This window comes from Phacochoerus africanus, chromosome 8 (genome assembly GCF_016906955.1).
Source record: "Phacochoerus africanus isolate WHEZ1 chromosome 8, ROS_Pafr_v1, whole genome shotgun sequence".
In the NCBI taxonomy this organism is placed as follows: domain Eukaryota; kingdom Metazoa; phylum Chordata; class Mammalia; order Artiodactyla; family Suidae; genus Phacochoerus; species Phacochoerus africanus.
The window spans coordinates 167,390,903-167,418,079 of NC_062551.1; the positions used below are offsets into that span (position 1 = coordinate 167,390,903).

Sequence of the window (27,177 nt, forward strand, 5' to 3'; positions counted from 1 at the left end):
CCTGGATTTGCTCGGGAGGATGAGAGGAGATTTTGGGACACTGAGGTGGTGAGCCTCACAAAGTGTCATGTGTCTGTCTCAGTGTTTTGGGGGAAAGTGATACCGCTTTTGGGGGCAGCCAGCAGTTACAGGGCCAACTGCAGGGGTCTCCTCTCCCACCAGGAGGAACACACGGGCGATGGGGTGGGGGAGCTGTCCCCAGCCCATGGGATGGTCACTCTGGGATGCCTGGCGCAGCGGTGAGCAGAGGCGGGGCAGTCAGCACTGAGTTCTCATCCCAAAGCTGTCACCTACAAGCTGTGCGACGCTGGGCAAGACACTTAACCCTTGGAACTCAGTTTCCTGAGCTTCGCACCTGGCTTAATCATGGTCCCTGGGATTGCTGGCGGAATTGAATGAGATGTGTTTGCAGCAATCAGCCCAGTGCCAGGCACACAGTAGGCACTTCGCTAACTGCTCATGCCCACCAAGTTGGATACATAGGTTCCGGGAAGGCAGGGACCCTGTCTCTGCAGCCTGGTCCTCGCCGCCTGGGCCCATCTGGGCTGGAGTGGGGGAGGACATGGGATGCGCCCTCACCTTGTCTTGGATGGTCTCGTCTCTTTCCTGGATCTCCCGCTTAAGGCCCAGGATGTCCTTCTCCAGGGACTTGATGACCCCCTGCAGCTTCACCTGCTCTCCCTTCAGGAGCTCAATGTCGTTGGTTCGCTCTTCGATCTCCTTCTGCAGGCTGCTGAACTAAAGGGACAAACAGCGGCAACAGAGACCCCCAAAGTCTTGGAACTCATCCCCCTTCCTCCCGACTGTCTGTAGCTTTTAAGACTCCCCATCAGAATTCAGGACGGCCGGGACCCTCCCCAGGCCAAATGGACAATGTTGTCATCCGTCCGAGAAGATCCAGCCCCTCCCCTTATGTGACGAAGCACTATCTGCCTTGAGAGGCCTCAGAGACCAGCTCCCCCAGTGGATCCAGAGTCTTCCATGACCACACTGACCTTGAAAGGTTGGAATCCACGCCCCATCAAGGCCACAGAGACTGGCCTCGAAGAGCCATCTTAGTCACGGCAAAGAAGGGAAGATATCGGAGTTCCCATCATGGCTCGGCGGAAATGAATCTGACTAGCATCCATGAGGACGCAGGATCCCTGGCCTCACGCAGTGGGTTAGGGATCTGGGTTTGCTGTGAGCTGTGGTGTAGACTGCAGACACGGCTCGGATCCCATGTTGCTGTGGCTGTGGTGTAAGCTGGCGGCTACAGTCCTGATTCAACCCTTAGCCTGGGAACCTCCATACACTGTGGGTGTGGCACTAAAAAAAAAAAGAAAGATATCAATCCCTCTGGACTGACTAGGAGTGTTCTTTTCCTTTTTTTAAAAACATTTAATGTTATTTTTATTTATTTATTTATTTATTTATTTTGCCATGGCTGTGGCAGGCAGAAGTTATTTGGAAGTTCCTGGGCCAAGGACTGAACCTGTGCCACAGCAGTAACAATGCTAGATCCTTAACCGCTAGGCCACCAGGGAACTCCAGTAGTGTGATTTCTAATAGGAAGGCAGGTGAGCTCGTTTTGGAGTTGGTTTCTTAAAAGTGAAGCTGGTTTTTGGGCAATTTTGTAAGGATCTGTGAATTTTTTTTTTTTTTTTTTTTTATGGCTGCACCCACAGCATATAGAAGTTCCGGCACCAGGGATTGAATCCAAGCCACAGTGGGTTGGATCCTTTAACCCACTGTGCCAGGCCAGGGATCAAACCTGCACCTCTGTAGCAAGCTGAGCTACAGCAGTTGGATTCTTAGGCCACTGTGCCATGGCAGGAACTCCAGGATCTGTGAATTGAACGCCTCCTCATTCAACCATCAGTGACTGCAGACACCTCCCCTGCCTTGTAAACTAAGCTCCCTATACCCCCAAATCTTGTCCCACCCACATAATCTTGTCTTTTTTTTTTTTCTTTTTAGGGCTGCACCCACGGCATATGGAGCTTCCTAGGCTAGGGTCTAATTGGAGCTACAGCTGCCAGCCTACGCCACAGCCACAGCAACGCCAGATCTGAGCCATGTCTGTGACCTACACCGCAGCTCATGGCAACACCGGATCCTTAACCCACTGAGCGAGGCCAGGGATCGAACCTGCAACCTCATGGTTCCTAGTTGGATTCGTTAACCACTGGGCCACGACGGGAACTGCCCACGCACGTAATCTTAACAGGAGTGCCCGACTGCACCGAGAGCCTGAGGACACCTCCAGGCTGACTTAGTATCTCTCTCACCTCCAAAGACCTCAGTTCCTCTCCAAAGGCTTAGCTCTGGAAACTCTAAATCCCACCTGCTACTAAATGAAAGCCCAGGTCGTGGTGAACCTTACTGCCCCTATAAACGGGAAAGAGGGGGGCCTGATGGTTACCCCCACAAAGGATGTGGCAGGGATCTGCCTGCCTGTCCCTGCGGGGGCGGGGGCGCCCTCAAAGCAGCCAGCGCTCCTCTCCAAACCCCCTTGGAGGACACCTGTTCCAGGCCACGCGAGGCAGACCCACGCCCGCTGGCTCCGTCTGTCCACCCAGCCTCTCAGGAAGAGCCTGGTACCTTCTTCCTCATGATGCCCGTTTCTCCTTTAAGCCGCAGGTTCGATTCCTTTTCATCCCGCAGCTTCTTTTCATATTTGGTCTTGATATCTTGGATCTCACGGTCTTCATCGTCTTCGATCTGCTTCTTGGTCTCCTCGAACTCTCGCAGCTGCTGCCTGACATCTTCCTGCGCCTGGTTCAGAGAGAGGGAGGGAGAGTGTGGGCCCGGGGGCAGGGCGCACGCAGCACCTGTGTGCTCAGAGCACCTGCGATGAGGTGAGCATCCAGGGCCTACCGTGGGGGAGGGAGACCGAGGGCTAGCACGCAAGCTCCCGCTCTTGGTCTGGGAGATGCTGCTAAAAAGTGAAAGATTCCCAGCCAGGTTAATAAGACGGCACTCGGGGGCCGAAATCTCCCCAGGACAGTTCTGAGCGGAAATCTCACTGACTCAAAATTGTCATCACCATGGGAGGTCCTGGGGGGAAGGCAGCCCTCTCTCCCTCTGGGAGGATCCATTTGCCCTAAAAATAGACTCTAGCAAACCATGATGTTGCTGCGTAAGCCACGTGGGCAGCAGGGGTCTGGGGACCCTGAGCTCATAAGGAAGAGGCTTGGTCCTGTGTCTGGAGGGGGAGGGGTCAGGGGCGAATTCTTCAAGGAGGCAACTCTTGTCCTGAGTCTGCGAGGTGCACACGTGTGGCCGGGTGACAAAGAGTCAGCCCGAGCAGAGGCTCAGAGGTTGTGGAGCAAACTCCCACGGCTGGATGTGGGGGAGCTGGATGGGGCCGCAGGAAATGGGACGAGGGAAGTGGGTGGGGCAGCTAAGGAACATCCCTCACACCCCGGCCCTGGACCCGGCAGGGCTCAGGAGGGGGAGGGATCCCCTCAGCTCCCGCTCCGCTGGGTCAGAGCTCAACCTCTGCAGAGTCTGCGGGGCCTCCGTCTCTCCTCCTTACTGCCTCCAGCCCCCCCTGCCCGGTCATCTTCCCAGTTTACTGAAGACGCCTGGATGTCGCTGTCTTCCTTGCCATCGTCAGGCTGGTTATAAAGAATCCCAGAGCCTCTCCTGGGGCTTTGACCTCTGTCTTCCTGCACCCACTCTCAGGCCCATCCCCTGGAAGGGCCGCCTCTGAAGTCTTACAACACAGGTCCTGCTCTCTGAGCACAGGTGACGTCCCTGTAGGACCCTAGGCATGCCACCCCAGCTCTCGGCCTCACGACGTCCCCTGGCCAGGTCTTGATTCCTCCACGGGCTCTCAGGTCCTTACCGACCCTCTGTGGCCTGGACCCAGTGGCTGGTCACCAGCCAACCTTTACTTCCTGTGGTGCCACCCAGTGCAGCCCCAGCTCGGAGTCAGGGCTGCTCCATGACTTCCTGGCTGATGCGCCTACCTGCCGAACCTGTGATGGGAAAGCACCCAGCCTGGAGGATGAAGGCTGCCGGAATCCGTGTCCCAAACCTCGGCTGGGCCTGCAGCTACAGACCTGCTTGTCCGCTTCTTGGTCATCCCCCCTGCTCCTTCCCTTCAAAATTTCCTCCACAGCTTCCTGGCTCTCCTGCCCCCTCACTCCCAGCACACCATCTGCCAGCACTCCATGCCTAAAAGGGGACCACCTGGCCTCTCTCAGTTTCTCCTTCGTCTTGGGAAACGATGTTTTGGCAACCCAAACTGCCGCAACATCCTATGACTTTCTCTGCCTGGATGCTCTTAACCTCCTGCGTCTCCCCGTCTCCTGGTCGCTCCAGCTTACGTGTCTCCTGGATCTCAGTAGCTCCTGTAAGCCTTTCCTGGCCTTGCAGGCCGGGGGAGGGACCCTTCGTCCACTTTCCCTGCTGGTCCCGCATACACCCGGATGACTATCGGGGTCTGTGACTGCCCCTCTCACCCGACGGAGGGCCAGGCCCCGTGCTTTTTGTTTGTTTGTTTGTTTTGTCTTTTTGCTGTTTCTTGGGCCACTCCCGTGGCATATGGAGGTTCCCAGGCCAGGGGTCCAATCGGAGCAGTAGCTGCCGGCCTACACCAGAGCCACAGCAACGCGGGATCCGAGCCGCGTCTGCGACCTACACCACAGCTCACGGCAACGCCGGATCCTTAACCCATTGAGCAAGGGCAGGGGTCAAACCCGCAACCTCATGGTTCCTCGTCGGATTCGTTAACCACTGAGCCACGACGGGAACTCCCAGGCCCCGTGTTTGACTTCGCTTGACTGCCCAGCACTCAGGCTGGTAAACCAAGAAGACACAGCTTGTGTGTGTTGAGTCGTGAGGGACCGGGTTCATCTTGTAGAAGTCACGAAGAGGGTCCAGGCAACCACTTTCCCCATCATTCAGGGCCCCAGTTCCTCTCCAGTTTCTTCTAGAAGGCTCTTCCCAGTGTTTAAGGCTCGAAGGTACAGTTAGGAGAGAACAATGGGTAGGAACTTGGTCTCGGGAATTTCAGTCTCAAAAGCTGAGCACCTTCCCGCTCTGCTACAGGACTGCAGGGAAGCAAATAGTACCTTATGAGGTAGTACCTAATGAGGCTGATTGAAGCACCCTTGGAAAGAAAGGCCGGGAAGGAAAAGAAGGCCAGGTGAGGCGCCCCGGTGCTTTGGGCTGCCCCCTGGCCCACTCTGCAGAGTGGCACCATGAGAGGGAGGCCCAGCTCGGTTTCCTGTGAGTACCTCTTCAAGAAGGCTGATTTTCTCCTGCAGTTTGGCCTCGTAAAACTCAGTCAGCTCCTCTAGGGCCTGGCTCTTGGTCTCGTCGTTATCCCGAAGCTGTTTCTCATACTCCTCCTGCATCCTCTGGGACTTGAGCTGCAACTCTTGGTACTTCTCGTATTCTAGAAGCAGCTTTTGGTTGCTGCAACATTCTGGAGAGAAGCAAGGAAGGTTATTTTGGGAGGGACAGTAGCACCGAGCTCAAGGACAGCCAAGAGCCTTGGCTGCCTTTCCACCCCCTTCGAGCACCGGCTGGAGCCTCTACCTGTGGAGTCAAGATTCAAATGGCCATCATCTTGCTCCTCTGCCCCCGCACCATCGTCTCCCCAGGCAGCCCCCTTCCTTCCCTTCGATGTCGAGGCAGAAAGGCTTCCAGCAACGTGCAGAGGGGTGTTTGGGGGCTCCGGGCCAAGAAGAATGCCCGAGTGTGCAAAATAGGTATTTTATGGAAGAGTTAACGGAGGCTTGGTGAGGTCAGGGGACTCCCTAGAGCAGCCAGCAAAGTCCAAGTAAGTTTGGGGGCCCCGGGCGGTCTATCCCAACCTGTCATTTTCTGTATCTTCCACTGGCATGCAGTAGGTGTTTAATACATGCGGAGTGTGTAAATACACAGGAGTAAAAACTACAGCGAGTTCCAGGGGATAAACAGACCGCAGCTTCTGCTGAATCTGGAGGATGCTCAGACGTTTGCCCCGAATGCCCCTGCCCGCCCTCTGCCCAGTGGCCTCCAGGATGGCCTCACCCAGGTCCTGCAGCTCCCGGCTCTGTTTGTCCAGGAGGTCGTCTATGCGCTCACGATGGAGGATGTCCTGCTTTTCTTTTTCTGTTCTCAAAACCTAAGACACAGAGTCAAATGTTCTCACGTCCACCCATCTGCTGGAAGCAGCACTACGAGAAGAACCAGTCACACAAGGGAGAGCCTCCTTCACCCCAGACATTCCCCAAGCCCTTATTTTGCACCCAGCTCATATTGTGCTCTGAAAGTTCTACACGGTCTGTACTTCGAAGCTTCTACTAAACGGGTCTTGTCAGTGATGAGTTTTGTTTGGGACAGGTACCAAATGGATTTCCAGGTGGAAAGATAAAGATCGATTTGATTTGAACACTCTGTTGCCAGTACATTGCTCTCAACTAAATCCATGGGTACATTAATGTGTCAGCTTCTAAGAAAGTGTTCTCTTATTTTTTTTTTCTTTTTTTCTTTTTAGGGCCGCACCCTGGCATATGGAAATTCCCAGGCTAAGGGCTGAATCGGATCTGCAGCTGCTGGCCTATGCCACAGCCACAGCCATATGGGATCAGAGCTGCATCTGTGACCGATGCTGCAGCTTGTGGCAATGCCAGAGCCTTAACCCACTGAGTGGGGCCAAGGATAAAACCGGCAGCCGGCATCCTCATGCATCCTAGTCAGGTTCTGAACCCACTGAGCCACAACAGGAACTCTGGGAGTTTTATATTCAGCTTCTTCCCCACTTGGCACTTCCTCGTAAGCATTTCCGATGTCATCAGCTACGCTTTAAAATCACACATTATCGTATGTCTTATTGTTTGAGCACGTGCCAGTGGTCTTGAGCGAAGAGGAAATTTCATGTTATTTGTGGTTGTTGGTTCAACAGACCTGGTTTTTCGTTTTCAAGGACTCCATTTCCTGGAGGAACTTGTCTGTCAGCTCCTTAATCTTCTCGGAATAGTTCATATCCTTTAGTCGAAGCTGATACTCGTTCTCCATTTTTAACTCTTCCACACGAGTCTTTAGCTCCAACATAATCTGAGCCTTTGGGAAGAGGACACCGAATCAAGAACGCTCACAGTACAGGTGAACCGGACTATTGACACCTGTGGCCCTGAGCGACCTGAGACCTGTAGCTCTGCACAGACTCCAAGTTAGGTGTCATCTCTCTGGGCAAGACGCACAGACCAGAAACGAAGGGACATATGAGCTCCTTCCTCAAAACATGTATTTGGCAAGCTCTGCTATGTAACAGGCTTTATGCTAAAACTCACGTCTTCAAATATGCCTAAATGTCACCTGCTCGGGGAGGTCTACTTGGACCACATGATTTAATCCTGCTTCCTTCCCCTTCCCAGCACTCCTGACTCCCCCACCCCCGCTGCCCTTACTCTGCTCCGCTTTTATTATTATTTCCTTAGAGCTTGGCACTTTTTAATATTACCTAGTATTTTGTGTATTGTCTTCTGTCTTCATTCCCCACTAGCTATAAGTTTATCCATTTTTGGGCCACCCCAGCAGCATGTGGAGGTTCCCAGGCTAGGGGTCAAAGCAGAGCTATAGCCACTGGCCTACACCACAGCCACAGCAATGCCAGATCCAGGCCGCGTCTGTGACCTACACCACAGCTCATGGCAATGCCGGATCCTTAACCCATCGAGCGAGGCCAGGTATCGAACTTGCTCAGATTCGTTTCCGCTAAGCCACTAGGGGAACGCCAGAATTTTTTTTTTTAAAGAAGGTTCTAAAAACCAGCAGTTATTTTCATAGTTACAGCTAGACTATTCAGTTTGTCACTTTAATGCTGTAAATAGGACTGTCTCCCATGTGCCTAGCACTTGCTGGAAACTGCAGGTTATACAAGCGGATTAAATGTCATGGTTCCTGCCCTTTAAGAGTCAGAGAGGACAGGCAGTTCACAGGCTAAGAGCACAGTGTTATGTCAAGACGACCATGTGGCCAAATGACAGGCAGGGTAGGGAGGGCTCAGAATGCGGTGGCAGCAAGGACAGCACGGGGGCGTGGGTGGGGACCTGCAGAGGGCTGTGGACGTCTGCGCTGGGCAGAGGTGAAGCCAGGCTGTGGAGGGGCTCGAAGGCTGGTCCCAGGACTTTGGGCAGCCTGGTAAGGAAGTTCTCTGTCCCTTTTCACTAGATCCAATTCTTACCTTCTCCTCCATGTCTGTTTTGGTAACGAGCACCTCTTCAGCAAAGCCCACCTCCCTCTCTCGCTTGATTCCCCGACCATCCTTATCAAAGACCTTCCAGGTAAATAGGCAGCCATCCTCGGCGACAGTCAGCAGGAATTGGTCATCAAAGGTGAGCGACATCTGAGGAGAAAGGGCATGGAGAGGAGGGCTGAGCCAGCCGTGCTGCAAGACCTCCTTCCAGGCAAGCCTGGGCACGGCCTCCTGGGGAGGAGCCTTGATCTTAGAAAAGAATGAGACAGGAAACCTCACGGGCTTCCGGTAATGAAGAAAAGAATTAGACTCTATGTTCTCTGTGGATTTGGAATCTTTAGAGTCAATTATTATCTACACTATATAAAGAGCTCTTAAAACTCAACAAGAAGAAAACCAGTAATCCAACTAGAAAGTGGGCAAAAGATACAGAGATGTTTCGCTGAAGAAGTAATACAGAAGGCAAATAAGAACACGAAAAGATGTTCAACATTATTAGCCATTAGGGAAATGCAAATTAAGACTATGATGCCATGTCACTACATACCTATTAGAACAGCTAAAATAAAAAATAGTGATAATACCAAATGCTGGCAATGATGCAGAGAGACCGGATCTCTCATGCACTGCTGGTAGGAATGGAAAACAGCTTGGCCATTCCTTAAAAACTTAAACAAACACACTTATAATCTGATCCAGAAGAGTAGTCTTAGGCATTTTATCCTAGAGAATAAAAACTTTTAGGTCCACACCAAAGCCAGGACATGGTTGTTCATAGCAGTTTCATTGTAATAGCCCCGAACTGGGAAGAACTCAAAAAGCCAACAAGAGGTAGAAGGTTAAACAAATCATGGTATGTCCTTACCATGGAATACTGCTCAGCAAAAAAAGGAATAAAATATTGATAAATGAAATAACCTGCATGGAGCTCAAGGGTATTATGCTGAGTGAAGAAAACGCTCCTCCCAAATGGTCGCATACTAGAGGACCCCATTTATACAAAATTCTCAAGGCGTCAAAATGATATAACAATAGAAAACAAATTAGTGGTTGCCAAGGACGAGGCAAGGTGGTGGGTGACTACAAAGGGGAGCAAGTGGGAGCTCCTTGCGGTGCTGGAATAGTCCTGTGTCCTGTGTGTGGTGGTGGTTCCACAAATCTGTGCATGCGAAAAATGACTCAGGACCCCACACCCACACGTACCAGTGTCGATTCTCTGGTTTGACATTGTACTGTGGTTGCACGAGGCGTGCCTACCGGGGGAAACGCGGACAGACACCCAGGGCCTTTACACTCTCTTTCAACTTCCCTGTGAATCTATAATGACTTCAAAACAAAAAGTGGGAGTTCCCGTCGTGGCGCAGTAGTTGACAAATCCAACTAGCAATCATGAGGTTGCAGGTTCAATCCCTGCCCTTGCTCAGTGGGTTAACAGTCCGGCGTTGCCATGAGCTGTGGTGTAGGTCGTAGACGCGGCTCGGATCCCCCGTTGCTGTGGCTCTGGCGTAGGCTGGCAGCTCAGCTCCGATTGGACCCCTAGCCTGGGAACCTCCATATGCTGCGGGAGCGGCTCAAGAAATGGCAAAAAAAAAAAAAAAAAAAAAGACCAAAAAACCCCACAAAACAAAACAATAGGAGAACCCTAAAGAATCAATGGTGGAAACTGTCTTCTTGTAATCAGCAACATGGGTCAAGGACCTTAAAAATGGTGGTGCTGGGAGTTCCCTGGTGGTCTAAGGGTTAGGATTTGGTGCTTTCACTGCTGCAGCCTGGGTTTAACCTCTGGTCTGGGAACTGAGATCCCAGATCAAGCCACTGCATGCTGCAGCCAAAAAAAAAAAAAAAAAAAAGCCATGTTCTTTCCCTCAGGGACTTGCTCTTTGTCTGGCATTTAGCCTTGGGAAATAATCAGAGATGCTCATAGAGACCTATGGACTAGGATGCTCATTGGAGGTCACAGGACAACCTAAATGATCAAGTGTAAGAGAAGAGTTAAGTTATGGTCCATTATGTGATAGAATATTTGTATGGCTACTAAGACCATGCATTTGAGGAACATTTAATTACATGGAAAAATGCTCACAACATTCACTTTTTAAAAAGCAAAGGAATATACAGAGAGTATGATCTTAATATATTTAAAACATATGTACAAAAAGGTAGAAGAAAATGCGTCAATATACTAACCATAACGCTATCATGAAGATTTTTTTTTTTGTGGTTGCACCTGTGGCATATGGAAGTTCCCCGGCCAGCGGTTTTGAAACGGAGCTGCAGCTGCTGGCCTCCACCACAGCCACAATAATACCGGATCCAAGCTGCATCTGCGCCCTGCACCGCAGCTTGTGGCAATGCCAGATCCTGAACCCCCTGAGCAAGGCCAGGGATGGAACCCTCATCCTCATGGACACGACGCCGAGTTCTTAACCCTCTGAGCCGCAGTGAGAACTATGAGGACTTTTTTTTTTTGTCTTTTTGTCTTTTTGTTGTTGTTGTTGTTGTTGTTGCTATTTCTTGGGCCGCTCCTGCGGCATATTGGAGATTCTCAGGCTAGGGGTCCCATCGGAGCTGTAGCCACCGGCCTACGCCAGAGCCACAGCAACGCAGGATCCGAGCCGCGTCTGCAACCTACACCACAGCTCACGGCAACGCCGGATCCTTAACCCACTGAGCAAGGGCCGGGACCGAACCCGCAACCTCATGGTTCCTAGTCGGATTCGTTAACCACTGCGCCACGACGGGAACTCCTAGGACTTTTATTCCTAAAATACACATGCGTCGCTTTTGTAATCAGAAAAGTAAACATCCACAAAACTCAGTGGTTCTGAAGCAAATACGAATATGTTAATAGTAACTTACTTTGGACCCAAGACCCAGGCCCGGTACAGGAATGTTCCAGTTTATAATGAAAAATCCTTTCTTTATAAGGATGGTGTCTGCAGGCAACCTGATGTAGTAGAGTTTGGGGCATAACCTCAGGTGTCGGTGGTGTTCAGTGGGGGTAAGAGAGGGAGGAGAGAGGCAGACGTTTGCCCAGGGCTTGACTGGCAGGGTCGCACGTAACACCGACCCCGCTTTCTCACAGGGGGGATGGAAGGGCAATTTACAAAAATGTGTGCCTGTGTTTTTACTCCCAGGAGGGGCACGGGCTCAGGACTCCTTTTGGTCCAGGGCAACTCTGGACCAAAGGGGAGCCCAGAGTCATTAGCAGCCAACACCCAGCAGCTGGGAGTCGAGGGTGGGCCTGAGGGAAGCTGGGGCGGCAGGGCCCACAGCCTCTCTCAAAGGGCCCAACAGTGTGCAAAGTAATGTGGCAAACGACCCTGTATGTAAATCTTTAGGTGTATCTCTGAGTATTTCTTCTTCTTCTTTTTTTTTTTTTACTATGTAGGATGTGAAAAAAACCTTTTTTTGCAATTAATTTTTATTTTATTAAATATTTTTTAAATTAATTAATTTTATGACACTTATAGTTGTACAACGATCATCACAGCCCAATTTTACAGCATTTCCACCCCAAACCCCCAGCGCACCCCCCACCCCCCAACCTGTCTCACTTGGAAACCTTTAAGTTCTTCAAAGTCTCTGAGTCAGTGTCTGCTCATTGTGTTCTTTTTTAAGATTCCACATGTGAGTGACAGCATATGATGTTGGTGTCTCACTGTGTTTAATATATTGTCCTCGGATAGAGGATGTGTCAGATATTAAACCGATAAGGACAGATACTCCACTTGATCTTAGCTGAAAGGCCGAGAAGCAATCTGATTGCTTCTTAGGCTAAATTAGTCTTTAACAAAGACTCTTAAGAGCCGGTGAATGTTTACTGACCATCTGGTTGGATGGATAAACAAGGGGAGGCTGAAGGGAGGCAGCAGGTGTGTGGAGGGCAGGACCCGATGGCTCTATCGAGACCTGGGTCTGGGCCCCTGAGCAGGGGGTCCCCCTCACCTTGGTGACAGGACCGGCATGGGCCTGGTACTCGTTGAATTCTTTCTGCAGAGGCAGAGGGTACTTCATTGCACGAATGGTTCCCACCGACGTGCCCACGAACATCATGCGCCCGGAATGCGAGATGACAACAGCTGTGTAGGTGACATCGAACGCTGGCATCTCTCGAAGGACCTGGAACACAGCCGGCTCTGTTTGGCGGGCGGGGCGGGCGGGGCTGAGCCACGTCCCCAGTGTCTCCGCGTCATCTCCTCTCTTCTAACGGCAGTAGCCAGTTTCTGGATTTAAAATGTATTTTTTTTCCCATTCCTTTTGGCATCTGCCATAGTAACCAGCGCATAAAAGGGCACAAACTACGTATTTCTGGGCCGCCTGACCAATGAGGAAACAGCTCTGGGAGTCAGGAATGACACTGAAAACAGGAAACCTCCGTCCAGAACCTACGCGTCCAACACTGTCCTATGGCTTTTACAGGCTGTCACGCGTTCAATCCTCACAAAACCTTTGAGGTAGTTGTTGTGGTCCCTATTTTAAAAATGATGAAGCAGGAGTTCCCGTCGTGGCACAGCAGAGACGAATCTGACTAGGAACCATGAGGTTGCGGGTTCGATCCCTGGCCTCACTCAGTGGGTGAAGGATCTGCCGTTGCCATGAGCTGTGGTGCAGGTCACAGACGAGCTCGGATTTGGTGTTGCTGTGGCTCGGGTACAGGCCAGCAGCTGTAGCTCCGATTGGACCCTAGCCTGGGAACCTCCATATGCCGTGGATGCGGCCCCTAAAAAGCAAAAAAGCAAAAAACCCAAAAAACCAAAGATGGTGAAACGGAGTTATAGAGCTACTAGGTAAGTTGCCTCAACTCACCCACCTACTAGGTGGTGGTCAGGCCCTGAGACTACAGGCTTTTGAAGTGCTCTGCTACCGTGTATCAAACTACCATTGGGATGTGGATCATAAATTCATTCAGCAAACATTTATTAATCTCCATTATATAAACAAAACTATACTATTGGAGAACGCACTCACTCTTTACTAGTAATCTCACGGTTACAAGTCGGATTCATTTCTGCTGCGCCACAACGGGAACACCCTCATTCTTTTTCTTTTTCTTTTCTTTCTCTCTCTCTCTCTCTTTTTTTGTCTTTTTGCCTTTTCTAGGGCCACTTCCCGCGGCATATGGAGGTTCCCAGGCTAGGGGTCCAATCGGAGCTACAGCCACCGCCCTACACCAGAGCCACAGCAACGCGGGATCCGAGCCATGTCTGCAACCTACACCACAGCTCACGGCAATGCCGGATCCTTAACCCACTGAGCAAGGCCAGGGATCGAACCCGCAACCTCATGGTTCCTAGTCGGATTCGTTAACCACTGCGCCACGACGGGAACTCCTTTTCTTTTCTTTCTTTCTTTTTTTTTTAGTGCCACCCCCGTGATATATGGAGGTTCCCAGGGTAGGGGTCGAATCAGAGCTGCAGCCTACGCCACAGCCACAGCAACGCAGGATCTGAGCCGCGTCTTCAACCTACACCACAGCTCATGGCAACACCAGATGTTTAACCTGCTGAGCAAGGTCAGGGATTGAACCTGCATCCTCATGGATGCTAGTCAGATTCGTTCACCGCTGAGCCACGATGGATATGCCCTCATTCTTTTACTCTTTGGCTCATTCACCCACCATCCATCCGCCTATCCATCCACACTACCACCCATCAACCCACCCATTTACCTAGCCACCAAATATTTACTGAATGTTTGCTGTGGGCCATGCATCACGCCAGCTGGTAGGGATACCAAGACAGGTGAGCCATGGCCCTGTCCTGAAGGAGCTTCGTTCTGATGAAGCACCATAGGAACCACTGCAGAATTAGGACCGAGCTACTAAGGGGAACATTGGAAAGATGCTCGGCTCCAAGCTGGGCTTGTGGAGAAGGACACAGCCACATGGCAGGAAGGGTTCTTGCTGTGTTCTTCTCCCCTCCCTCCACTCTTTGGAGCCAATGTGGTTATTCTAAGATTTCAGAGTTTGGGGATGTCCAACAAATATGGTGGCAAGCTTAGGTGACAGCAATAACTGGAGTTCTGTTTTGACCCCACGCAAGTATGTGCAGATCAAAGATCAGAGTGCAGTTTAGAGAAGCCACTAACCTCCATCCCTGCAGGGTGGGAGAGAAGTTACAGACAGCAAGCAAAGGAGAAATGGAAAAGGGCCCCACAATTTGCCCCAGGCAGGTGGGCACCGGGTAGGAAATGCCAGAAGCAACAATATCTGGGCTGGTCCTGTAGGAATGAAGAGCCGGGTATTATCCCAAGAAGAAGGGCTCTTCTTCTCCGAGGCTCTCCCTCCCTCACACTTTATGCTCTAAACGCAGGAGGCTGTTTTCTGCAGATCCACAGAGCAGCTGGGAGGCAAGGCAGGGGCAGACTCACCGAAGAATCTGCGATCTCCTTGAGAGTCTGGTCTGATCCAACAGCAAAGATGATTTTGCCATCCGGGGAGATGGTGACACAGTTGTAGCTGCAGGACTTGAGCACACATTCTGTCTCTCTCTTTCCTGAGGACAGACTCCATTCATACACCGCACCGTCTGTGCCACAAGAAGTCAGTTTGCTGTCATCCGTGTTCCATGCGACGGAACGAATCTACAGGGGATGAAGACATACCTAGTTAGGGGTGTACACACACACACAGAAACACACAAACACACACACACACCTCCCACGGAAAAGAGGGTAACCTCTTATGTGTCCCGCTAGAACGAAGCAGAGCGTCCTTTGCTGGTATGTGCCCTTCAGTTAACACAAATCACAGCTTCTCGGGATGTCAACATTCTCTTTGCCCAGGTGCTACAAAATACTGTAGAAGAGATGCTCCATTCCCATGAAAAAAAAATTTTTAATGGCTGTACCTGTGGCACACAGACATTCCTGGGCTAGGGGTCAAATCAGAGCTGCAGCTGAGGCCCTCGCCACAGCCATGACAACACCGGATCCAAGCCACATCTGCGACCTACGCTGCAGCTTGTGGCCATGCTGGATCCTTAACCCACTGAGTCACAATGGGAACGCCTCCATTTTACTTCATGGACGTAAAGGCTGAATCACAATAGTTCCTATAATGCTACAATCATTTCTATGTTCAAAAAATTTTTGTACTTTGAAATAATTATATATTCACAGGAAGCTGCCAAAAAAAAAAAAGAAAGAAAGAAAATAGAGGATACTTGCAAATGGCAGAGTAAGGCCCTCAGCTGACCTATCCCCCATAAAATAGTTTAACTGCCTACTGTACAGCACAGGGAACTATATCCAGTCTATTAGGATAGACCACGATGCAAGATAATATAAGAAAGGGAATGTGTCTATGACTGGGTCACTTTTGCTGTACAGCATAAAGTGTCACAGCAATGTAAATCAACTATAACTTTTATAAAAACATTTATTTAAAGTCTCTAGAAATGGCCCCTAAGGGCATACAGCAAATGTAGAAACATTCATTGAAGAAAGTCCATTCAATCTCAGCAGGAACAGAGTGTGGCATGTAAGCCACAACCTGCTCCTTTACCCTCCGCAGCTGTAGGCGTCATTCCTGCGTAGACTGGGTAGATGTGGCCAAAAGGTGGGGCTCCCTCTCTGCCTAGATCTCAATCTTGGCTACGTTTACCACCCTGGAAACCTGATGTATTCTTATCCCCACCCAGAAGCTCTCTTCCGCGCAGGTGTGGCCAAGAGGACCTCATCCTGCATCTCTGTTCCCCAGCCGGTCCCCCCATGTTGGTGTGAGCTCCATGCCACGAGAACCCTGGTGCCCCAGCGAACTCAGAGGGTGGAGGTCCCATACCAAGAGGGGAGAGCTGAAAAGATGAGGGATTCCACCCCTCTTCCTCCTGCAAGTGCCATTGACAGAGTAGGAGTGTCACTCCTGGAAAAGAATGTCCTTTCCCTCAGTTCAGGCGGAGCAGGGGTTCTTCTCAGGGGGGAGTCAGCCAGCAGACACGGAGCTCCACAGCTCTGCTTGAGGAAACTGCCTTATTTGGAACAGAGCATGGAGAATTCCACCCTATGGGCATCATATAACCGAAGGAGATCTAGGTGAGGGCCATTTAGAGAAGGCTGGTAACTCCCTGATAGAAGCAGAATACCAGAGCAACAGGATTTTAACAGAACAAGGGAAGAGACAGTCAAGCCCTCTGGGATCCTGGACAATCTGGGTATTAGGAAGGTGATGTGCTAGGCTGCACCCAAATCAAGAGCCATCAGAGCAGGACATGGGAAACACTTGAAAGCATCTCCTAGGCTGTGCAACGATCCCTCAGCAAAGGGCAGAAGCCTCAAAGGCACAAGGGATCTCAACACAACATATGACCAAACACTAACTGAATAATAAGCTCCTGACCCAGGGGCATTTCCCAAGAAGTCAGGCTTAGAGATAAAATCATGCTCACGCCCGGCAGCCTGGAAAGCTGTGTGCATGGCCAAGGCTACACTCTCTCAGGTGCAATCAGAGAGAAAACCTCCAAATGACTAGTCTGTGGCTAAACATGGAGCAAAAACATAAACTCCATGAACTGTGAATAGCAGCCTCTAAGCCACACAACAACCCAGGAGTAAAGGGTGCAAATCTAACTGGCTAAGGGGGCTTCAGCATAATCTATGGCTAATAAGTGACTTAGGTCAACCCAGGGGCAAGCCCTAGGTGGCCAGGGTAAAAGGTCAAAAAGAAAAATATCTGAGCAGAGACATCCCAGACTGCACACTGCAAAGAAAAAAGATTTCTCAGAATTAGTTCAGCCAAGTCACTAAACAAAACAACCAAATAAAAGCATCATTCTAGCCTTTCCCCCTTTCCATATTTATAACTCCCTTTTCTAATAGTGAAAGACTGGCTTCTGTGATCTCCAACATATTTACATATTTTCTCAATTTCCTTATAAGCAACCAATCTTCTGACCCACAGGCTACCTCTTTGGGTGTCTCCATGACTCCTGTCAGCCATGTCCTCGGCCACCTCTCAGCCTCCTCTCCACCTCTTAAAGTGCATTTTCTAATTGTTTGTCATTATTATATAAAAGTGCACTTAAATATACTTTTCCACAAAAATATTCCTAGAGATTCACTAATTTTAATAGTGAATGTATCTGCAAATTTGATGAATTTTCTATATACCCAATTATTTTGTCTATGGTGATAGCTTTATTTTTTCCTTTTCAACCTTCATGCCTTTAATTTTTGCTGTGGTCTGAATGTTTGAGTTTCTCACCACCAAACCCCAATTCATAAGTTGAAATCCTGACCCCAAAGATAATGGTATTAGGAAGTGAGGCCTTTGGAAGGTTATTAGGTCCTGAGTGCTCCCCTCATGAATGGGCCGAATGTCCTTAGGGAAGAGGCCCCAGAGAGCTAGCTCGCCCCTTCCACCATGTGAGGATAAAGAAATCTGCAACCAGGAATAGGACCCTCTCCTGACGATGCTGGCGCCTTGATCTTGGACTTCCCACCCTCCAAACTGAGAAGAATTTTCTGTTGTTTATAAGCTGCCCAGTCTGTGCTATTTTGTTATGACAGCCTCATGGACTAAGGTGTATTTCATTTTCTTGCCTTATTGCATTGGATAGGACTCAGGACAAGACTAACAGAAGTTATTGAGTTTTGTCCTCTATCTCAGAGAGAACGCTTTCATAATTTCATGATCAAGTGTGCTATTTGTTATAGTTGCTATGTAAATGTCTTATGTTTTCCTTCCTTCTTCCTTCCCTTTCCTTCCTCCCTCCCTCCCTCCCTTCCTTCCTTCCTTCCCCTCCTTCCTTCCTCCCTTCCTTCTCTCCTTGCTTTTGGTTGCTACGTGCAGTAGCTTGATGTGGGAATCTCAGTTCCCAAACTATAGACCAAACCCGGACCGTGGCAATGAAAGCACCAAATCCTAACCACTAGACCACCAGGAAACTCCTTGTGAATGTTTTCTATTCATTAACTTCTGCTTTTATTCTTATTATTTCCTTTATTTTCTTTGAATTAATTTGCCATTCCAATTTCTTCTTATATCATAGATTTTCATTTTCCCAGGATATGTATATATTTAATGTTATAAATTTCCCTGTATGCATGGCTTTAGCTACAAGCTCTATCTGTACTTTCTTTTACTATTACACACATAAGCCTAACATACCCCCGATTAGAAACAAGTGTTATTAAATCTTGTAAAGTGATGAAGCAAATGGCTGCTCTCCTGGGTTGGTGAGGTAGGGCCTCCTTTGGGGATGTGCATAGTCCTAAAAGGAACATGACATTACTTGGTGTGCTTTCATCTGCATCTCCACAGTCATGCTGTTGGAGCCAAGGCAGCTCAGCAGCTCTCAATACTGCTTGTACTTCATAGCACTTTCACTTATGACCTGCTAATTGCTACAGTCAATGGTTACTTTTTGGACTTCACAGCAGCTTTTTCTGGCATTTAATACCACTGACTACTTTATCCTTTTGGAAAATAGTTCCCTGGCTTCTATGATACCTTTCCTTGACTCCAGATTCTCTTTGTATCTTCATTGGCAGACTTTCTCTTTTTTACCAGATCCCTAAAATGTTGGTCACCTGTCTCCTGCCCAAGACCTCGGATTCCATGTGAGCCCGTGGTGACCTAATCTATGCCTCTGACTTCCACTACCTACCACCTAATCCCTAGGTCATAATTGTCAGCCTTGACTTCTTTCTGACCTCCACCGTCATATAGCATACTCCTAGACACACCAAACGTAAAATGTCCAAAATGGAACTTAATAGCTTTCTTCTCTGTCCCTACTATCGAAGCCATGGCTTAGTTCCTTGTTCCTCCTTCACCCTCACTTCTCGGCTGGTCTCCTCCATTCCAACTCACCTCTCATCTAATCCATCCTCAGTCCTGTTTGGAGAATTATCTTCCTCATCCCATTACTTCCTTTCTTAAATCCTTCCAATAGTCTCTCATCGCCTGTGGACTAATGTCCAATTCCTTACACATTCTATGATGCAGCCAACTTTTCCGGCGCCTTCTTCTATGACTCCTCAAATGTGCTCAGTGTTCCAGCCCTATAAACCACAAGCCACCGTCGTATTTTATACTCCCATTCTGATCCCCTGTCACCTGTCCTTCTGCCTAGAATGTCTTTCCTTCCCTATCACCTTTTCTCTCCAAATTCACCTGCTGGTTTCTTCTTAACTCTTGCAGTCTTTGACAGGCTCCACTCTATCTTCAGGAACTACTGGTTTTACATCCTAAATACATTTTGTATCCATCCAGTTCTTCCTGTAGGTACCACCTCCGCCCTAGTCCCAAACACTGCCATCTATCGTGCAGACATTGACAGTTTCCTCACCATTTCCACTCTGGTCTCTCAGTGCAATCTCTACTCTGCAGCCAAAGTAATCTTTTAAAGTGCAAACCTGGTCATACCATTTCTTGCCCTGAAAGTCTTCAATGATTTCAAGGGATATGGATAAAGTATAAACTCTTTAAAAGGCCTACAAGGTTTCATGAACTCGGGCCCCTGCTAACCTCACCAGTCTCGGCTTGTGCCAAGATTCATTCCTGCTGCCCATGTTTCAGCCCCACAGATTGTTCTCTACCCCTAGTGATCTCCCATCCCAGGCTCTCTGGATCCCTATAAAAATCTTCCCCACCAGCACTGTCACTGTCTGGTTAATTCCTAACCACTACTGAGGACCAAGTCTTTGTGAACGCCCCAATCTACTTCATCGTTTCCATGCCAACTCCTTATCATGTATTTTCATGACAACTCATATGTTTCTTTCATTGAATTGACTACAATTAGTACTTGAATTTGTTTGTGCATTTGTTGTATGGTCCTTTCCCCCCAAGTAGTCAGGGACCTCCGAGAGGGAAGGAATCACTCCTCTTTTGTTCACTTGTACCCACTGGCTGGCGTGATGCTTGGCTCTCTGCCTCTGTGTCTCTGGACACTGGACACTCACTTACCTTCCCTGTGTGTCCTTTCAGGTTCAAGACATTCTCCAGGCTTGTGGTAGAAAAAATGTGGATCACATTCCCACTGGCTGCAGCAAACAGGTGGCCTCCGTTGCTAAAGGAAGACTACAAGGAAATACGGGAAGACAGGAGGACGAAAGTAAGAGCAGCCTCTTTGGCGGTTATCATCAAGAGCGCCTTTGCCTAAAGAGTTTAGGCTGAAACCTGTGTAGCATTGGGAACCAGGGAGAGGTGACAACAGCACTGAGAACTGGCTGACGTCTTGACTTTCACTAGTCCTGTGGCTCATCCTGGCCAAGATACTGACATTACCATGTGCATTAGTCACGAAGCTGCTTGGATCAGAGGGTAGAGCACTCGTTGTGAATGCGGAAGAAATTTCAGGGCAGGGAAGCAATTCCTAAAACCACTGTCTTGATTCCGCACGTCATCACGGGGAAATCTGATGGACAACCACCTCTCACGGTTGTTCATTTCCCCTGGCCACTCCCCATTGCCCACCTTGCCTTTCCAGCTGTGACTCTGATTCTGTGATAACTTTCTTTTCGATGTTTTTAAAAAATTACTCCACAGTCCCAGGGTGGACTAATGGAAGGTGGGACCTCACAAGGTTTAGTTCAGTCGAATATTCTGGTGGGCATTAAGAAAAAGGGGGTAGAACCAATATTCAATAAGTTTGGTGGGAGAATTGGATTTTTTTTTTAAAGCCACTAACATTCTCTAAGACAGTCTTCCGTCCGACCTACCCAGGTGGGTTAGTTCCTGATATTTCAGCTTTGGCTTTCCAGGAAACTGGACCTTTATCTCCAGCGGGCAGTTCTTACCTCTCTGCACCCTCTGACAGAGTATTCTTTGAAAGAACGTATATCATCAATGAGTAGATTCATAAGGCGTAGTTTGTCAGCAAACCCTACTACAATGAAGTGTCCAGATGGGTGAAGGCTGATTGTATATGCTTCTTCTTGGTATTCCTTAAATAGTTCCAGAGTGCTGTGAAAAAGAGAAATTATCGAACATAAGTCTAGCCCACTAAGTCCCATTAGGGGCTCAGGGGCCCCTCTTGTATCCAGCACATATTTTTATCATAGCATTTGAGATACTTTATTACTTGCAATTACTGATGCCTCTTATTTTTTAGATTTTGGTTACTTGAGGATAGTGTCCAGCAATGAGTATGGCAAGTTGGGGGACTGATCAAGGAATTGTTCAGTGATGTTGAAGGCACAGCTCCATTTAGATTCCCAGATCAGAAGTATTGCACAATTTTTTTTTTCTAGCAGCCCCAGCAGCTACATACAAGAGCAAAGGAGTTACATCGTGGGGCCAGTCTAGGTTGGCGCATCTCAGGGAAGCTATGTCAGGAGAGGGAGATCGCTAGGGAGCTGCAGGTGGTTGGGGCGGTGATGCAGGTTGAAAAGGAGGCATCCAATCTGGAGAGCTCCACGAGGCAAACAGCAGATCTAGTGGGAGTGAGGGCGGAGGAGAGCTAGAAGGACATAGGAGGGTATGCAAGGGAGTGAGATATTGGAGTGTTTCTTTACGTCCCTGGCTTCTAGCATTGTGTCTAGCACAAAGCAAGCATTTAATAAAATACCAAGTGATTTTTCTAGCTCACATAAGAGTGAAAAGAAAAGAAACAAAAGTGGTTTGGCTGACGATTAAAAAAAACCTTTTCCAACTGAAAGCTTCCAAGCGATTAAAATTTAAAACTCTCTAATTAAAATAGTTCACATGAAAAAAATTAACAACCAAAGTCCTGCACACCGCAGTAGCAAAGCCTTTCATTCCTTACTTGGACTCGTAATTCCAGATGCGAACGGACCGATCCACAGAGCAGGTGGCAATGAGGGGTTTGCGGATGCAAGTGGCTAGACCAGTGATGGATGCTGAGTGTAACGGGTACATCAGATACTCAAAGTGGGCAGGCTCCCCCTGGAGAAATCACACAGAATGAGATGGGGCAGGGGAAACGAAAGGCTGGCTACACACTCTAGCTCACATTACCACTTAAGGATGTTAATTAGCCTGGGTGTGCAGGAATCAGGCTGTGAGCAAATTGCCTTCACATTATGCACATTTTCCTATGCTATTATTATTTTAAAATATCATTTGAATGGCAATAAAATACTCATGCTCTGAACATACCAGAGTTTAATCTGGCCATTCTTCTTCTACTGGGGGGTACACTGACATGGTCTCCACTTTTTGTTATTTCGGGCTAACGATGGACCACGCGTTCTTGATTATTTCCTCAGACACGGTGGTGTTCCTGACATTAAGCTTTTGAGTCTTAAGGCATCTGTTTCAATGCACATCGGTCTTGAATAAAGATATCACCAGTTGTATGACACAGCTACTAGCAAAACAACCCCACAAACATGGAATTGAGCCACCCCACCCTCGAAGATCTCTTTTCAGAAAGCCCTGGAAAACTTAAATAACCGACTGCTTTAGTGACTCCACTTTTTTCTTTCTGTGCCCTAATTCCCACTCTCATGCTAAATTCTCATTAAGTAAATGGTGAACTCTCCAAACCCTAGACACCCCACCCTCAAACCCTAATTAAAAGCAGAACCCCAGATCTGCCTCTCTCTTTACCCACGACCTCACTATGTGGCCTGTGGGCGTGCTGTGTACCCTCCAGAACCTGTGAGCAAGAAATCCTGTTCCCAAAGCTCCCTGATGGTTTAGGCTAACGTGCATCCTGCAATCGTAATAAGAATGGAAAGGGCTGGTCCAGCCACAGCACTGGCCCTGGTAGGGAGAACGCCCCGGGCGCCTGCTGGAGATATAACACTGCCCCTGTGGCTTTCCTCGCTGCTGGCTTCACTATCAGCAGGCTGGGGCCCACACAGCAGATGCATTTCCAGAAGTGGAATGCAGGGCAAAATGGAGAATGAGTTTGAGGATCTTGCTGAGTACTTCCAAATTCCTCTCCTGAGAGACGGTATTACTCTACCAGCAGCGGCAGGAGAGTTGGGTGGATGATTTTAAGTGGAACTGCATCCATCCTATCGCACAAGTTGTGTAGATTCCAGGTGTCTGTCATCAGGGCCATTATTCCCGGGACACCTGATGAGCAGTGACGACGGGGAGGTTTATTTATTTATTTATTATTTATTTTTGTCTTTTTAGGGCCACACTCATGGCATATGGAGGTTCCCAGGCGAGGGGTCAAATCAGAGCTACAGTGCTGGCTTATGCCACAGCCACAGCAATACAGAATCTGAGCCTTATCTGCGACCTACACAACAGGTTGTGGCTACGATGGATCCTTAACCCATTGAGCGAGGCCAGGGATCGAACTCGCATCCTCATGGATGCTAGTTGGATTTGCTTCTGCTGTGCCACAGTGGGAACTCCCAGGACTGGGAGATTTACTATTTTTTTTTTTGTCTTTTTGCTATTTCTTTGGGCTGCTCCCGCAGCATATGGAGGTTCTCAGGCTAGGGGTCGAATCGGAGCTGTAGCCGCCGGCCTACGCCAGAGCCACAGCAACGCGGGATCCGAGCCGCGTCTGCGACCTACACCACAGCTCACGGCAACGCCGGATCCTTAATCCACTGAGCAAGGCCAGGGACCGAACCCGCAACCTCATGGTTCCTAGTCGGATTCGTTAACCACTGCGCCACGACGGGAACTCCAGGACTGGGAGATTTAATAAGGTGTACTACTTTGTTCACAAACCAAGGCAAAGGCTGAGCTGGGAATTCCCTCAAATTCAGACCCTCCCCCACTTATACATCACCTGTGTCCACTCCATCCTTATCTATGTCATTAAGAGGTGCTGTGCTGGGGTAGGGGACAGGCGCAGATTATTGCCATTCTGCTCCATCTCCTATTCCTTCTTTCTCCAATGTCCTCAACCTCCCATCTCTACTCTCACATTCCTGTTAGCTTCTTTTTCCCTGAAGGATGAGCAAGAATAAAGGTGGGGAAGGCGAGGGTATAAGAGTGCTCCAGGCAGAGGGGAGAGTGTGGGCTAAAGCTGTGTGGCAGAAGGAAGATGCTGATTCATGGTGGTCGGAAAGCCCAGTCCTGGGAGTTCCCCCAGTGGCACAGCGGGTTAAGAATCCAATTGCAGCAGCTCAGGTCTCTGTGGAGGTGCAAGTTTGATCCTCAGCACAGCACAGTGGGTTAAAAGGACCCAGTGTTGCTGCAGCTGTGGTGTAGATCACAGCTGTGGCTCAGATTCAATCCCTAGCCCAGGAACTTCCATATGCCTTGGGTGCAGCCATTTAAAAAAAAAAAATCCAGTAACAAGTGATGGCAAAAATACAGAGAAATCAGGACACTCATACATGCTGATGGGACTATAAAATAGTACAGCACTTTGGAAGACGATCTGGAAGTTCCTTAAATGGTTAAATATGGAGTTACTATGTTACTCAGCAATTCCACTCCTAGGTATATACCCAAGATGAATGGAAATATACATCCATACAAAAATCTGTGCACAAATGTTTGCAGTGGCAGTACGTATAACATCTAAAATGTCTAAACCACGGAAATGTCCCCCAACTGATGATTAGATCAACAAAGTGGTATATCCACACAATGGAATACTATTTGGCCATGAAAAGGAATGGAGTACTGATCCATGCCAGTACTAAGTGAAAGAAACCAGCCACATATTGGTATGAAATGTTCAGAAAAGGCAAACCAGTGGAGACACAAAGATATGACTGGTTGGCTATAGCTAGGAAGGGGGCAGGTGGCATGGAGGGAGCATAATAGGTAAAGGGCATACTGTTTTTTGAAGTGATGAGAATGTTCTAAAATTGACTGTGGTGATGGCTGCACTGCTCTGTGAATGCACCAACCCCACTGAATTGCACACTTTACGTAGGTGAATTGTATATGAATTATAACTCGATACAACTGTTTTTTAAAAAAAAAACATTACTGAGGAATATACATAAAACTCCCCGGTTATGATTGTAGGTGGTTTATTTTCCTTGTGGTTCTGCCAAAGTCTGCTTGGTCTATTTTGAGTCCATGCTATCAGGTGCATAGGAATTTAAAACTGTAATGTCTGCTTTATGAAGTGAACCTTTTATGAGTGCACATTCACTTTATCCTTTTTTTTTTTCTTTTTTTAGCCACCCCTTCAGCATAAGTAAGTTCCTGGGCCAGGGGTGGAAGTGGAGCTACAGCAGCCAGCCTACACCACAGCCACAGCCACAGCCACGCTAGATCCAAGCCACCTCTGCGACTCACACTGCACCTCGTGGCAAAGCTGGATCCGTAGCCCACTGAGCGAGGCCAGGGATCAAACCCGTATCCTCATGAGACAAGGTCAGGTCCTTAACCCTGCTGAGCCACAGCGGGAACTCCATTTGCTTTATCTTGAATGTGGCTTTTTGGTTGCAATGTCTGTAGTGTATTTATACTGCCTTCCTTTGTCATTTAAAAAGAAAAAGCAACAAGCAACAACCAAACATCTCTGAGCAGAGAGAGCCGTGCATGAAGCTCCCCAAGGGTATGTGCCGAGTGAAAGACACGTACAAGCTGACGGACAGCTCCAAGGCGTCCATCCAAGAGGCTGCAGCCAGCACCTTCCCCCCCGCGGCTATCAGTGTGCTTCCACCCGGACGTCTCGAAATTGGAGTTTCTAGTGCTCTGCTAGGAAGGGGTGAGTGAGCTCACACTCAGGAGCTGGGTGAGAATTCGCCCCCTGGCGACCACTCCCCGAGCAGGAAGCAAGCGCTGCCGGGGCGACGCACCTTGCTGATCTCCGTCAGGGACATGGTGATGCCGTAGAGCTGGTTCTTGCTGGTGCTGGCGATCAGCGTCTCCTCAGAGGGGCTGAAGCACATGCAGAGGACATCCTGCTTGTCGGACTGGCTTGGGTCATTGCTCTGAGGGTCCACAGGAATCTGCCCAGGACACGGGACAGCGCTCAGCAGTGCCCACGCACGATCGGGGTGTCCTTGGGCTTTCAGAGCCTCTCATACGTGCAGCTCACAGACTCCTGGCTCTGCTTCCTGGATCCTCTTTAGGTGAGGAGAAGGGAGGGCCGGGGTGCCTCCTCTTCCGTGGGTTTCATACTCACCTCTAAGTCATTAGTGGCGGAATGATAAGGCAGCAGGGGCACAGATGAAACTGGTAAATTTGTGCCTCTCAACTTGAGACCCCCCCCTCAGGACAGGTGTTAGTCTAACTCCCACTCTCCCCCGGCCGTTGGGGGCCCAGTGTGGGCACCCACCTGCACCAGGTGCACAGTGAGCTTCAGGGCAGCAGAGGGGAAGGTGGCAGCCCTTCTACCACGTGGGCTGGGTGACAGGGCAGAGAACAGAAGGGGTCCCACAGCTCCTGCCAGCAGTCTCGGGGCCTGGAGTTCCCAGTGGACATTAGAAAATCAGATTTCCTTTTCCCTGCTCTTGCTCTCTTTCCACTAGCAACCAAACTTCCCAAAAGGCGGGTCTGCATGTACCCCACCTCCGCTTCCTTGTCTCCCACCCCGTTCTTAACCTCTTATAACGTGGTTTCCAAGGCGTCAGGTATTGAAACTGTCCTTGTGACCATTAGAAAATTCTTTATCACCACAGCCCAATGCCCTGCTCGGCCCTCACCTTCTGGGCTTTCTTAGCACCTACGGCAGTGACCTAGGCACCTACCTCCCTAGAAGGCCCTGGGCTCCTGTGCTGCCCTCCCTCTGCCTGGAGCTCTATCTCCTATATAGCTCCTAACCTGTCTTCATGAAGTCAACTCCCCGGGACAGCAAGGGCTCTGGGAAGCCTTCCCTGACGGCTCTGGGCTGGGTGGGCCCTGACAGTCTCTCAATGTGCCCACAGCACCCGGGGTCCCCTCTGTTGTCACATGCATCACACCGCGGTAAAGTAGAACGGGAGCCTGCAGACTGAGGACCTGGTGTGTTCCCACACCCACCTCCTGGCGCCTGGCACACAGCAGTGAACGAATGGTGTTGCCTCCTGGTCCTCCTCCAAGGAGGTGCAGGAGGGAAGTGGCCACGACTGATTCTCCCACCACAGGCCGCAGCATGGAGCCCAGCCTGTGGTTGAGGCAAGACAGACATGTGTTGAATGAATGAGTGAGGGATCTTCTCAATGTCCTGCTG

General features: G+C 49.3%; 1 protein-coding gene and 1 pseudogene across 1 annotated transcript in view; both read right to left on the reverse strand.

Annotated features, from left to right (window-relative positions):
* The window catches only part of CFAP57 (cilia and flagella associated protein 57), a 61,742-nt gene that overhangs the window by 23,563 nt on the left and 11,002 nt on the right, over positions 1-27,177 (reverse strand). The window contains 12 exon segments of the mRNA XM_047789426.1: positions 580-738; positions 2,584-2,757; positions 5,229-5,419; positions 6,010-6,103; positions 6,886-7,041; positions 8,165-8,326; positions 12,125-12,298; positions 14,549-14,761; positions 20,088-20,201; positions 20,921-21,086; positions 21,889-22,028; positions 25,823-25,975. Coding sequence (XP_047645382.1) covers positions 580-738; positions 2,584-2,757; positions 5,229-5,419; positions 6,010-6,103; positions 6,886-7,041; positions 8,165-8,326; positions 12,125-12,298; positions 14,549-14,761; positions 20,088-20,201; positions 20,921-21,086; positions 21,889-22,028; positions 25,823-25,975 — 1,896 coding nt within the window.
* On the reverse strand, positions 11,827-11,937 carry LOC125134837 (uncharacterized; annotated as a pseudogene).